The sequence below is a fragment of the Plecotus auritus genome, assembly GCF_963455305.1.
Source record: "Plecotus auritus genome assembly, chromosome: 9".
Taxonomy (NCBI): domain Eukaryota; kingdom Metazoa; phylum Chordata; class Mammalia; order Chiroptera; family Vespertilionidae; genus Plecotus; species Plecotus auritus.
The window spans coordinates 80,889,728-80,905,248 of NC_137783.1; the positions used below are offsets into that span (position 1 = coordinate 80,889,728).

At 37.4% G+C, this 15,521-nt stretch overlaps 1 protein-coding gene across 1 annotated transcript in view; it reads right to left on the bottom strand.

Moving 5' to 3' along the window:
• The window catches only part of CWF19L2 (CWF19 like cell cycle control factor 2), a 109,607-nt gene that overhangs the window by 58,563 nt on the left and 35,523 nt on the right, over positions 1 to 15,521 (bottom strand). Inside the window, exons 8-9 of the mRNA XM_080687708.1 lie at positions 9,872 to 10,524; positions 366 to 462 (exon numbers count right to left, since the gene is read on the bottom strand). Coding sequence (XP_080543834.1) covers positions 366 to 462; positions 9,872 to 10,524 — 750 coding nt within the window. The remainder of the gene's footprint in view (positions 1 to 365; positions 463 to 9,871; positions 10,525 to 15,521) is intronic.

Here is a 15,521-nt window from a genome sequence, read left to right on the forward strand (position 1 = left end):
TCAGATCTGAGCTCAGTAAGTTAGAAATGCAAGAATAAAGTACATAGCAAAGTAGAAAAGAAATTAAAAAGCATTTAGTTCCCTAAGATCTTAAATTGCAGAAACCTGACAGAGAAAAGTAGGTAATTTATTTAGAAGTAGACAAACAGTACTGTTTTTAGAAGTGTTCAATATCTTTAAAGAATCAATAAGCAGCAATTACCCTCAAAATGTGCTATGTCCACATTGCTAAGGAAAAATCCAAAATTACTCATCAGAAGTTAAATATTAATTACTGTTCTCCAAAAGAACAACATATAACAATTGCTCATCAGGAGTTAAATATTTAATTACTGTTCTCCAAAAGAACCACATATAAGTCTTACCATATTTCCCATCATCTCTGCCTTTATAATCTTGGCTCCCAACTTGTTCTTCTCATCAACACTCAGGATGTGGATGGACTCATCCTCAAAGCGACTTCTGTTTGAACAGGGCAGATTAAGAGCATATGACATATTAAGTACACTGAAAATAACAGCATCAAGACGCAAATGTTACTTTAATTGACCTCACCAAAGTTTCAACCAATATGTCATGATGTACAGATATATATATCAATGTAACGTCACACCAAAAATTAATAGTTTAAGGCAGTGGTCGCCAACAGGTGGTCCGCAGACCACTGGTGGTCCATGAAGTCCGAAAGGTTGGCAAACGCTGGTTTAAGGTTCTGTGTTACATTGCCATGATAGCCTATGGCAGTTATAATAATAACTGAACAAAGTCCTACTACCAATGAGGTAAAATAATATAGAAGTCAACTATTCTTCATTATTTATTATTCCCATACTCGTTCTAAAACAATGAAACAAACAAAAATTAATAAAAACACTAGAATCAGGCCATAATTCTACACATCTGAAACTTTTCATTCAATGTGATATTATTAATAACCCAAGGAAATGACATATTTAACTCATTGAAAGAATAAGAACAATGATAATGTGCTCTTTTGCAAAGTCAACCCAGAACTAGTCACACAACTTGTCAGACTAGGAAAAATTCACAATTCACAAAGCATAAGGTAGAGTATTAAGAGAAGGGTTTTGCTTCTTCTTTTTTTTTTTTTTAAATATATTTTATTGATTTTTTACAGAGAGGAAGGAAGAGGGATAGAGAGCTAGAAACATCGATGAGAGAGAAACATCGATCAGCTGCCTCTTGCACACCTCCCACCGGAGATGTGCCCGCAACCAAGTTACGTGCCCTTGACCGGAATCGAACCTGGGACCTTTCAGTCCGCAGGCTGACGCTCTATCCACTGAGCCAAACCGGTTTTGGCAAGGGTTTTGCTTCTTTAGTGGAAAATAAGCCTTAGAATATGCTGCATTGGGCTCACCTCACAAATGTTAAAACAAGAATCAAAGGATCAAACTGTTTCCAATTAACTTAACCATGTCATCAAACAAAGCTCAACAATATTTATAGAAATGCAAAAATAATCAGCACTCAATAAAATAAAATTCATAATTATCTAGTATCCAATCAAAATTACCAGGTATACAAAGACAGAAAATTAGTAGAAAAAGCTATCAATCAAAACCAACCAAGAACTGACACAGATGAAAGAAACAGCAAACAAGGGCACTAAAATTATTGTAACTATTCCATATGTTCAAAATGTTAGAAACAACTAAGATGTAAAATAGATTAAACTGAATTTCTATGAATATTACAATGTCTGAGATTTTTAAAAAATACACTGGATAAGATTAATGGAACGTTAGACTGCAAAAGAAAAAATTAGTAAACCTGCCCTAACTGGTTTGGCTCAGTGGATAGAGCATCGGCCTGCGGACTGAAAGGTCCCAGGTTCGATTCCAGTCAAGGGCATGTACCTTGGTTGCGGGCACATCCCCAGTGGGGGGTGTGCAGGAGGCAGCTGATCGATGTTTCTCTCTCATCGATGTTTCTAACTCTCTATCCCTCTCCCTTCCTCTCTGTAAAAAATCAATAAAAAATATATTTTAAAAAAAATTAGTAAGCCTAAACATTAGAAACACATAGAGGAAAAAAACTATTTAAAAATGAAAATAGCATCAGAGAGCTGTGGGACAATCTTAAATACCCTAATATACAAGCCATTAGTGTCCTGAACGAAAGGAAAGGGAGACAGAAGAAACAAAGGCCAAAACTTTCCAAATTTGTTAAAAACTTACATATCTAAGAAGCTCAAGGAATCCCAAGTACAAAACACACACACACACACACACACACACACACACACACACTAGAGCATTTTGAAAGCAGGCATAGAGAGGGGAAAAAAAAAAACAGACCAATTTATACACATAAAAACAAAGGTAAGTATGACAGCAGATTTCTCATCAGGAACAACGTAAGCAAGACAACAACAACATCTTAAAAGTACTTTAAATTGTCAACCTAGAATTCTATGTCAAGTGAAAATACCTTTCAAAAACAAAAGTGAAATAAAGACTTTTTCAGACATAACAAGCTGAAAGAATAAAGATGCCGAAACTGGTTTGGCTCAGTGGATAGAGCGTCGGCCTGCGAACTGAAGGGTCCCGGGTTCGATTCCGGTCAAGGGCATGTACCTTGGTTGCGGGCACATCCCCAGTGGGAGGTGTGCAGGAGGCAGCTGATCGATGTTTCTCTCTCATCGATGTTTCTAGCTCTCTATCCCTCTCCCTTCCTCTCTGTAAAATATCAATAAAATATATTTAAAAAAAAAAAATGTTAAAGAGAAAAGCCTTCAGGCAGAAGAAAAATTATACCAGACTGAAATATGGATCAACCCAAAGGAAGGAAGAGCAACAGAAATCATGACTATAAGAGTAGATATAAAATACTTTTCTTCTTCTTACTTAAATCTCCTTAAGGTAACTATTAAACAAAAATAATTATATATGAGGGGGTTATGAACTAAAATGTATGACAATAGTAACAGAAAGGACAGGAGAAGAGAAATATAAACAAACTATTGTAAAGTTCCTATACCATACAGGAGTGGTCTAATATCACTAGATATTAAAAGATATTAATTAAGTTAAAGATATATTCTATTCAAAGCTAAGGAAACCACTAAAATAACAAAAAAATACAAGTAACAATAAGAGAATTGAAATCGAATCATAACAATAATCCAGAAGAAGTTCAATAAGGGGGGGGGGGGGGGAAAGGACAGGAAAATAGAAAACAAATAAAATTACAGATTTGAACCTAATTATACCACATTATATATGAACTAGAGGCCTGGTGCACGGATTCATGCACTGGTGGGGTCCCTTGGCCTAGCTTGCGCCCTCTCGCAATCCAGGACCTCTCATGGGATGTCAGACTGCTGGTTTCAGTCTGGTCCCCACAGGCCAGACTGAGGGACCCCACCAGTGGACAAATCTATGCACTGGGCCGGTTTCAGCCTGATCCCCACAGGCCAGGCCGAGAGCACCCACCGGTGCACAAACCCGTGCACTGGGCTGGTTTCGGCCCAACCCCTACAGGCCAGGCCAAGGGACCCCACCGGTGCACAGATTATATGCCTCTAGTATGCATATAAGATCTTTGGTTAATCTCTTCCTTCCCACCCTCCTCCCCCATTCCCTCTGAGATTCATCAGTCTGTTCCATGATTCCATGCCTGTGCATTGAGCATCTGCCCCCTGGTGGTCAGTGCGCGTCATAGCTACCGGTCGAATGGTCGAATGGCCGAATGGTCGCTTAGACTTTTATATATATAGATCATCTAAACACCTGAATTAAAAAGCAAAAATTGTCAGATGGATAAAAAAGCAAAACTCAACTACAAAAATGCACTATAAAAACATAAATATGTTAAACATAGAAGAATGGGAAATAATATATTGTGTTTTAACACTAGTCAAAAGAAAGTTGAAATGGCTTAATAGCAGACAAATTAAATTACAGAGTAACAATATCACCAGGGACAGGAAAAAAAAAGTCATTTCATATGAAAAAGAGGTTAAGACATCAAGAGTACAGAAGAGTCTCTAAACATTTATGCACCTAATAAAAGAGCTTCAAAACTGCCTAGAGAAATAGACAAATCTACAATTATAGTTGATTTCAAGACCCAACTCTCAATATTTGATAGAATAAGTAAACAGAAAGTCAGCAAGGATATGGAAGACGTGAATAACACTATCAACTAACATAACCTAACAGACATTCATAGAACACTCCACCCCAAAACAGAATACACATTCTTTCCAAGTGCATACCAAAGATTTACCAAGATAAACCACATTCTGAGTCACAAAACAAGGCTCAACAAATTAAAGGAATTCAAGTCATACAAAGTATGTTCTCTGACCACAATTAAATTAGAAATCATCAACAAATATCACTGGAAAATCTTCAATTATTCGGAAACTAAATAGCATACCAGTAAATAACCCATGGGTCAAGAACAATATCAAAGAAAAATTTCAAAGTATTTTGAACTGAATAGCAAAGAAAAACGACATATCAGAATTTGTAAGATGCAGCTAAAGTATTACTTAGGAGAAAATTTATAGCACTAAATACTTCTGTCAGAAAGGAAGATGACAAATTAATCATCTCAACTTACAACTAAGAAAGTAAGTAAGTAAAACAACTGATTAAACCCAAAATAAGCAAAATACAAGAAAAAATAAAGATCAGAGTAGAAATAAATAATAATATAATAATGAAAAAGAACAATAAAGACATTCAATGAAACCAAAACTTGTTACCACAATCAATGAAATTGATAAACTTCTAGCCTTATTGATTGGGGGGGGGGGGAAGATACAAATTATCAATAAAGAAATGAAACAAAATTACTACATAATCTAAGCACCTTACAAAAAGATATCCAGATGGCAAATAAGCACAAGAAGAGATACTCAACATCAGCAGTAATTAGGGGGATGCAAACTAAAGCCATAACAAGATCCTGCTACATAACCACTAAATAGTTAAAATTAAAAAAGACTGACCATTCCAAGTTCCTAGAAGGATGTGGAGGAACTGGGAGTTTCATATACTGTGGTGATAATGTAAAATGACACAACTACTTGGTGAAACAGTTTGGCAATTTAACATATGGTTACCATATGATCTAGCCATTCCTCTCCTAAGTATTTACTCAAGAGGAATGAAAGCATCAGTACATCAAAGACCTGTACCTAAAAAAAAAACTTTATTTATAATAGCCCAAAACTGGAAACATTCTAAATGTTCACCATAGGTAAATGGCAAAACAAATTGTAGTATATCTATCAGTGGTACACTATTCATAAAAAAAGGGGGAAGGGGGTATGACAAACTATACAACAACATGGATGAAACTCAAAATTATGCTGATTGAAAATAGCTAGACAGCCAGGCCAGCATGGCTCAGTGGTTGAGCATCGACCTATGAATCAGGAGGTCACGGTTCAATTCCTGGTCAGGACACATGCCCAGGTTGTAGACTCGATCCCCAGTATGGGGTGCACGGGAGGCAGCGGATCAATGATTCTCTCATCATTCATATTTCTATCTCTCTCTCTCCCTCTCCTTTCCTCTCTGAAATCAATAAAAATATTTTTTTAAAAAAAGACAGACAAAACTAAGAGTGCATGACATATGATACCATGTATATAAGACTTCAGAAAATGCAAACAAGTCTTTAATGAAATAAAGAAGATGAATGGTTGGCTAAGGGGGTTGGGAGGTATAGGGAGAGAGGGATTATGAAAGGGTACCAAGAAATCTTTTAGAATGATGGTTTCATTAGAATATACATATTTCAAAACTCACCAAATTGTACACTTTGTAGTATATATGTCAATTTACCTCAGTAGAGTTGTTTTTAAAAACCCTCTAAGGGCTGTGATAACAAATTTAAAAAGCAGAAAAGTATCTGTCATAAATCTCAAATATAAAGAGCATATCTATGGATTACTAGTTTCCCCGAAATCCTAGATTTCATCATACTCTAGTGAAATTAACCTGAATCTTCAACATACACTCTGAACAAGTAATAGAAAAGACCTCCAAGTTAAAATTTGACCTAACAACCATATATAAAAATTATTCCTTTGGGGCAAAAAATAAAATATTTTAATAGACAACACTTGAGGTTTTGTGTTTTTTTAAAGGTATTAATCTCTGCAGAAATTCTGTGTGAGCCATTTCTTCTCATAGTGGTGAGAGGAAAGGCAATACTCTGGTGCTTAGACTAAGAAATCTAAAATACTTCACGTAAAGCACCATTAGAAAATAACATAGTTTTGTTCCCCTAAAGTTCCTTCAGTCCACATTTCAAAAAGCAATTAAGACAAACAGCAGGGGCACTACATTGTGTAAGCAGGAGAACTTTATCACTTTTTATAGGACTGAGGTACTATTTGTATTATTAGTTGTACTTTTTTGTATGGAAAAAAGTTTTCAATCACTTTTTTAAATTAAATTCTGAGGTACATGTCATTTCTATTGTATTGTGAATGTAATTTATTTGCATTTCAGGCAACCCAATCATATTTCAATAAAAATTTTGACTTACTTATAAACACTTTTCTCAATTTGCACTCTTTCCCATTCAATTAATTTTCCAAAATTCTCTGCTTTGAAAATTTACTATTGCTGTCCTTTATGAAATTTGAAATTTTTGCATGTATGTATAATATAAAACAAATTAAATGACAACAGTCATGCCCTTTCTAAAGAGTATCAGTGTAATTATTCCCCCATGAAGTCAGCTGGCTCCAGCGTCTGCTGTAACTGCCTAGGTTCCTAAGTGAGAAACTTCCTGGATATTTTTCCTTCTTTTTCCTGCCTTTATTCACTGCAAAGTACTTAAGTACCTGACCAGGTACTTTGTTTTGTTTTCCCCCTACAAAGTTATGTTCTAGTTCACTAATTTTCATCTCAATACCAGCCAACTGAGAAAATTAAAAAATGGAGGAAAAATAAAATGAGTAAGGGGGTGGTTTCCTCAATATTTCTCTAACCCTTTCTATTAATACAGTAGATGCTCACATATAGGATTTCTTAATGAGTTCAGTTATTTCCAAAATAAGCCATCCTGCAAACAAGCTTAAGTTTGATAAGATCAGAAGAATGAAGGCCAAAAGGCATCCATCTGTCCATCTTTTGAAGACCAAGATCTTAGGATGTTAATAAACTATATCAAATGTGAAGATATTCATGCCTACTAATAGATATGGGTCAAAATAAAAGTATAAATACCTAAAAACAGATTACTAAATTCTAAGAGTTCCTAATGCAAGCTTTTCATGAAGCACTAAAAGCTTTTTCTTTATAACACTAATCGTTATCTTGCACCATCATCTCTTCAAGAAATGGGAAATCCCTCTTAGTATTATGAGAAAAGAAGTTCTGCAGTCAGATTCACATGGATTCTGCCATTTACTAGCTTTATGATCAGGCATGTGTCTGAACCTCTCAGAGGCTATTGATTGAGAAAATGATTAATATTTACCTTCACATTATTGGAATTAAATGCAATAATGTATAAATTATGGTAATTGCAGTAATATAATTACAGAAATATAACAGCAGAAAAAATTGTAAATTTATCTAATTTAAGTTCCAAGGGACATCTCGAATACAAAAATAACCTCCCCTTCAGACTAGATGCTTTTTTTCAAATTTGATTGAGTAAAAGAAACAAACAGTCCAAACACAGCACTTAAACTGGTGCTCAAGAATGGTTAGTTTCCTTTGCCAATGAAAACCAAACACTGAGTCAAAGAGAAATCCTCCAATCAGTTCCTGGTCCATCATGCTTCAAATCCAATTGTGAAGTCTCTTCAAGAACAGCTTAACAAAGAATGTCTTGAGCTGGTGCACAGATACGTAATCAAATCCTTTCAAGGGGCCACAGAATGAAAAGCTTCATCACTGAGTCAAGCTTCTCCTCTCCTCCACATTCACTCCTCTGGTTCATGAATGCTTGTCTCTCAGCTACAGCCTCCTCACCAGCCTATCAGCCTTAAATCTGTTCCATTTCCCAAACTAACCTTCACACCACCTTGGAATCTTTATAAAATCCAAATCTCACCTATTTCAAATCCTTGAGATACTTCTTCCCTATCACTATAGGATACTGCCCAATTCATAAACATGCTTCTGAAGCCATTTACAGGATAAACAGGCAATATTTGCAACATCTGCTTATCATTTTCCTCTCATTCAATAGAGAGGCCAATATGTGCTAAGCATTCTAACAGGATTTAAAGATGCAAAGACTAAAAAGAGTTATACCCTCCTCTCAGGGAGATACTGCATCCACCCTCCAAAACACTATTTGCAAATCCTGAACTATACCACTCCATCTCTGTCCATGGGTTCCCCACCCCACCCCCATGTTGGTTGCCCTTTCCCACTTACTGCCTAAGGGGTTTTCCTTCAAGAGTTCACTACCTTTCCCTACCCAACTTTCCAGGACTCCATTCCTCCTAATCTTATCCCAGAAGAGTCAATCACTCCTTCTTTTATGTAAATACTATAACAGTTAACTACCTATACTTGTAAGTAGCTTCGCATTTATGTACCTCTTAGGAACTGGAAACTGGAGTCGTCTACCCTCTTGAGAACCTGGAGTAAAGCCTGGACAATTATATACAACCTTAGACATTCTCTATCCCTGCCATATTTATAAAGTCAACACAACTAGATTCCTCCTTTGGTTCCTGGGAGCAAAGCTCTGACTTGAACCAGAGCCCATCCGACTGGCCTCCCATCAGTCCAGATTCTGACAGCTTACTCCCACTAAAGCAACACTGTGCTTTAAATCCACAGCTTCAGATGGAGCCATTAACAAAAATGATTTACCACTCATGACCCTGAACACAATGCTTAAACCTACTACTGCCACCACTGAATTCTTTTATTGCCTAAAACCTCTTCTTTCAGTGTCACATTCATTTGGTGGTATTTTTAAACATATTTTGATGATCATTCGAGTATAATTAAGTCACTATTTTTGGATATTCATTTTCTATTTATGGTTATCTCCTACAAGCCTACCACTATGCTAAATCAAGTTTTCCCAAGTCTGATTATACTCTACCTGGGTTTCCTATTCTACTAACCCAGCCCTATATGTAAGCATAATATGTACAATAATAATAAAACCAGTAAATACTACTTATTTCCCTAATTATTACAGATACAACCACTATCTTACCTGTATTTCGCTCTGAAAACTCTAACATTCGTATTAAAACCTGTCAAGTATCAAAAGTGGATTATTTTTTTTCTCTGCAAAACCACCACCATACAGTCATGCTTCCCTGTGCAGGATCCTTCATATTCCTTTGTCACTTCTTATTTGGGCTATAGCAATATAGTTTCCTTTAGTCTCCCAGACCTCCAACAGGCATGCGATATTTAGAATTATAATTATTCTTAACAATGGAATAATTTCCTTTGAAAGTAATATGGAAACAGTAACAAAATACACGGAAGTATTTCCTGTAGCATATCCATTTAAAAAGAAGATTAATTCATTCAGTTTTTTAGGTTGCAAAAAAGCAACAAATTTTAAGCAAATATAGCTATTGAATTTTTCCAGCTTTTTTTTTTTTTTTCAAATTTTTATTAAGGTATTATATGTGTACATATCTTACCATTGGCCCCTCCCACCCCACTCCCTTCCAGCTTTTTTTGTTAAATAAAACTGTGAAATGAAATGCAATCCATTAAACGAAACTACTGAATTGTTAAATGTCCATATCTCATCCATCAAATTTAAGAAACAGGAGATCGCAATTCACATCTAATTAATAACTGATGTTCTAAAAATACAGTTCAGTCTGTTGAATCCTCTGGACCTTAATATTAATTTATTGGTTTAAAAACAAATGACAAAATACCCAGAAAATGAAGACTCTGTGTCCTGTAGATGTTCTTTTCTCAGTGAGTCATCCCTCGAGCTTTCATCGTGTGATTTCTGGCTTGCATCTTCTGAGATATGTTGATCATCAACACTGTGACTGGTTTCCAATGGATTTCGATTTGAATGTTTCCTCTCTCCTTCTCTCTCATCAGATTGACTCCATGATGATAAACTTTCTTTGCTGTTCTTTGTCGGTTTTCGAAAACCAAAATGCACAGAACCCTGAGTAGCCAGTGCTGAGGGTGAACTGGATGATTCAACATTCCTGCCCATGTGATGAAATGACAGTTCATCATCAGGGGGCCTTATGAATTTAGGTCTCAGATTTCCAAGAGAAGAAAACTCTTGACTTTGCCTTGAACTGGAGTCTCTTCTATATGTTTCTGAAGACCCAGTTCTATTATTTTTTTCATCACCACAAAACCTATCTTTATTTTTTGTAATATCTGTTGAACTATGTCTATCCCTTGAACTTTTATTATATTTTGTCAGGTCTGATTTTCTATTTTCTTGACTACTTAGTGCTTTATCTGAATACGTTGGCTTCCTCCAGCGTTCTCGTCTACAGTCTTCTTTTGTGGATGCAGCTTTTTCAGCTTCTTCTAATTTCGACTGAAATATTTCCATTGACTAAAAAGGAGAAAAAGTAAACAAGATATAAAAAATTTTAAAAGGTTCAATGATTTGTACCCCATATTCTACTGGGCCATGATGCACTGTTATTTAGCACAATGAAAGAAAAATCCAACAAAGAGGTTAAAAAACAACAACACACAACATATATGGTCATCCTACCTGATGTGGGCTGAATTGTGGACCCCCCCCCCAACCCAAAGTCACTTGTTGAAGTTCTAACCAGGAGTGCCTCCGAATGTGACCGCACCTGGAAACAGCCTTTAAAAAGATGACTAATTAAAAATGAGGTCATTAGGTTAAGCCCTAGTCCAATCTGACTGATGTCCGTATAAGAAGGAATTTGGACGCACAGAGATAACAAGAATGCACACAAAGAGAAAATACTTTGTGAGATACAGCTAGAAGGCATGCCAAGAAGAGAGGCCTCAGAAGAAACCAAACCTGCTGACATCTACATCTTGGACTTCCATGCTCCTAAACCAAGGGTGAGGGAACATTTTCTGCCAAGGGCCGTTTGGATATTTATAAGGTCTTTCGTGGGCCCTACAAAATTATCAGCTTAAAAATTAGCCTGCTATATTTGGTCAAACATTTAATTAACTCATTCCTAATGCCTTGGAAGGGCCAGACCAAATGATTTCACAGGCCTTAATACAACCCACGGACAAGACATTCCCAAACCTGTCCTAGACTGTGAGAAAATAAACTTGTTATTTAAGTCATGCCATCGGTAGAACTTTGTTATGGCAGCCTTAGCAAACTAATACACTACCCCAAAATAAATACTTTTAAAATATGATTAATCAATGAAAAATTACCAAATTAAAAAGAAATCTTGGAACTGAAAAGGAGTCAGTAAAATACATAATACAGGAAATAGTTAAGAAATAATTTTTTAAAATTCCTAACTGTTACTGAGATTCAAGAGGTTGCTACACTGCTAAAACATACAAACTATGTGAAAAGCAGAGTTCAAGAACAAGAAAGAATTGAAAATAAAAACTGTGTCTATAAACATGCAGAAACAGTGCATGGAGGAATAGAAAGCATGGAATCCAAATTAGTGAATTCAACACTAGCCTGGGAATTCTCTACAGTTAGGAAAAGATGGTAAATAAATATGTTATAAGGGGAAAAGAAACATGGACACTTATTTCTAAGGTAATTTAACATGCATGTACTAATACTTGCAGAAAGAAAGAGCAAAGATAGGAAAAAACCCACTAACAAAATGTAATAACATAAGAAAATTTCCCTAGCTAATTTTCCAGTTCCAAAGTACTCATCCGATATCCATAAGAGAGGGACGAAAAGTGAAGCATAAAAAGACTCATGCATTCCATCAAACCTCAGAGGGAAGGCAAGGGTGGGGGAGGGTCAGAGATCTACCAAAGGACTTCTATGTATGCATATAAGCATAACCAATGGGCACAGACAATAGGAGGGTGAAGACCTATATTGGGGCGCAGAGGCAGGGGCGGGCTGGGAGAGGTCAATGGGGGAAAAACGTGACATATGTAATACTTTCAATAAAGAATTTTTTTAAAAAAAGACTCGTGCATTAAAAACGCTAATTCCTGAGTCTCAAAATTCACATAAAAAAGGATTCTTAAAAAAGACTAGATAAGAGGAAGGAAGGAGTAAGCATAGGCATGTAAACTGATGGGAGTAGGTAAATAAGTAACACATTACCTACAAAGGAAAGAAAGTAAGACTGTTAACTTCTCATCTACAAATGCTATAAATAATGGAATAAAGATCAATTTTAAAAATAATTATAAGGCAATAATTCTATGTACAGAATTCAATTCACAAACTATCTACCCTGGTATTGACCAAAAAAAATCATTTCCAAAAACTGCCAAAAATATCAGAATGCAAATCACTTACTAATTCTAGGGGGGTGGGCGGGAAATTACTCAGGATCAGTAAGCGAAACCATAAATGAATTAGGGTAAGAATCACTGCAAAAAAGAAGGCATGCTATAAACCAAATGGCAAATGTAACAAGTAAGTCTAAATAATTCTTCTTGTAGTTGTGAGGTATAATGCAATTGTCAAGAATAAGGTGCATATTTTTAAATTTATAACTGGAATAAAAATTTGAAATTATTTCTGAGAGGTGAGATGGGAAACCAAAACACGCTGAAGTTGTTACCTTGCATGAAGCAGAGATAATCCATAACTTTTTTAATTATTATTTTTAAAATACAGATTTAACCTATTCCTTAAATTCAATGACAAAATAAACAAAATAGAAATTCTGGCAGTAAGGTAGGGGAAATGTTTTCATAATGAAAGCACCTCCTCATTGGCAGCTACAATTAGTGGCTTCTTAAGAGTCAATAAAATATGATAAAGACAACAAAACAGCAATTACCACAATTTATCCAATGCTTATTATATTACACTAGGGGGGGGGGGCGGTGTCCCTCAGCCCAGCCTGCACCCTCTCCAATCTGGGACCCCTCGAGGGATGTCCGACTGCCCGTTTAGGCCCGATCCCGGTAGGATTGGGCCTAAACGGGCAGTCGGACATCCCTCTCACAATCCAGGACTGCAGGCTCCCAACTGCTCGCCTGCCTGCCTTCCTGATTGCCCCTAACTGCTTCTGCCTGCCAGGCTGATCACCCCCTAACCACTCCCCTGCCAGCCTGATTGATGCCTAACTGCTCCCCTGCCAGCCTGTTTGCCCCTAACTGACCTCCCCTGCATGCCTGGTCACCCCTAACTGCCCTCCCCGGCAGGCCTGGTCCCCCCCAACTGCTCTCCCCTGCAGGCCTGGGTCCCCCCACAACTGCCCTTCCCTGCAGGCCCAGTCACCCCCAACTTCCCTCCTCTGCCGGCCTGGTCACCCCTAACTGCCCTTCCCTGCAGGCTTGATCGCCCCCAACTGCCCTTCCTTGCAGGCCTGGTCCCTCCCAACTGCCCTCCCCTGCTGGACATCTTGTGGAGGCCATCTTGTGTCCACATGGGGGCAGGAACTTTGACCACATGGGGCAGCCATCTTGTGTGTTGGAGTGATGGTCAATTTGCATATTACTCTTTTATTAGATAGGATTGTTTGCATAATTTAAGTAGGCTCTAAGTTCAATACCTAAGTTCAAATCTACGTATTGACCATGTAATCTTGGTTATTTAACCTGTGTCTGTCTCAATTTCCTCATAAAACAAGAATAATACTGTTGTATTAAATAAGTGAATTACACACATAGTATTTTAACAATGCCTAGCACATGAAAAGCACTAAAATAATTATTAATGTTTCCAACAATCTATGACAATGATAATAATAGTCATGTTTTTAAAATGGGGGGGGGGGGGGGGAAATGATGCTAAGGTCACAAAGCAATAAAGTAACAAACCTGATAATGAGATTCAGAACCATATGACTACAAAGCCAAAGTTTTTTACTATGTCAAAATGCCTCATTCTATGATTATTAACTGTTCTAAAGAATTAAGAAATTATATAAAATGTCACAATCCAATAATAATTATCCCTACTATCAAAACTTAATAAAAATAACATAAAAAGAAAACTAAAGGACATAAAAATATAAATTCGCTAATTAAAGGAAATGCCATGATCAAACAGGAGAATGAAATCTTGCCATATCTGACAGCATGGGTGGACCTAGAGGGTATCATGCTAAGAGAAATAAGCCAAAAAGAGAAAGACAAATACCATATGATTTAACTTATGTGTGGTATCTAAACACAAAATAAATGAACAAACAAAATAAAAATAAACTCATAGATACAGAGAACAAATTGATGGTTGCCAGATGGGTGAAAAAGGTAAAGGGATTAAGAAGTACAAATATGCAGTTATAAAAATAGTCACAGGGATGCAAAGTACAGCACAGGGAATACAGTCAGCAATCTATACTAATAAAAGCATAATAATGCTAATTAGACCGGACGTCTTTCCAGACGACCTTCCAGACGAAGCCGGGTCTGCGAGGGAAGCCCGGGTCCCAGTTGCCTGCCGACAGCCAGAGGGAAGCCCAAGTCCTGAGTGACAGAGGAAGCCAGTGCCGGCAGCCAGGGGAAAGGAAGGCCTACTATTGCAGGAATTTCATGCATCAGGCCTCTAGTACTGTAATAACGATGTATGGCACCAGGTGGCTACTAGCCTTATAAAGAGATCACGTCATAAATTGTATAAATGTCTAATCACAATATTGAGCACCTGAAACTAATATAATATTGAATGTCAACTATAAATGAAAAGCTAATTTTTGAATGATGAATAAAAAAAGACCTTGCTACATAGTAAATTCTCACTAATTATTTGCTATCTGCACTGATTACTAAAAACTATAATAATTATAACAGTACTAGAGGCCCAGTGCATGGAATTCATGCACGGGGGGTTGGGGGCCCCCTCAGCCCAGCCTGCATCCTCTCACAATCAGGGACCCCTTGGGGCATGTCGGGTCTAAACTGGCAGTCGGACATCCCTCTCGCAATCTAGGACACTGCATGAACCAGTGGCAATACTTTTCATACAGGTGAAAGGCATCTTGCTATTGTACGGGCAGCTACATTTTTTGCCCTGATTATAAAAAGTAGTACATAACATAATCCTTCTGAGGCAGTAGTACCATTTTCCCCATCTGATGGGTGGAAAAACTGAAGCAGAGAAAAGTAATTGGCTTTGTCACACAGTTATAAGTGTCAGAATCAGGGCTGACCACAAAATGTGCAAGCCAGAGTCCATGCATGTCATCGCTGCATCATCCTGTTTTGTCAGTGTTAGAGTAGCCTTGCCAGGTTTTAATTTTTAAATCTAAGAGACTGTTCCCAATATATAGGGTAAGGTCCCTAGGCCTGGCCGGAGATCAAGGCCATCTGCGGGGTGACTGGCGGGCGGGGTGATCAGGGGCTCCCGCTGGCACCCACCTTGGCTGGCGGCCTGGCGCCACCCGCTGGCTGGCCCCGCCCCCCGATCGCCACCACCGGTTGCCTCCCTCTCAGGGGGCAGAC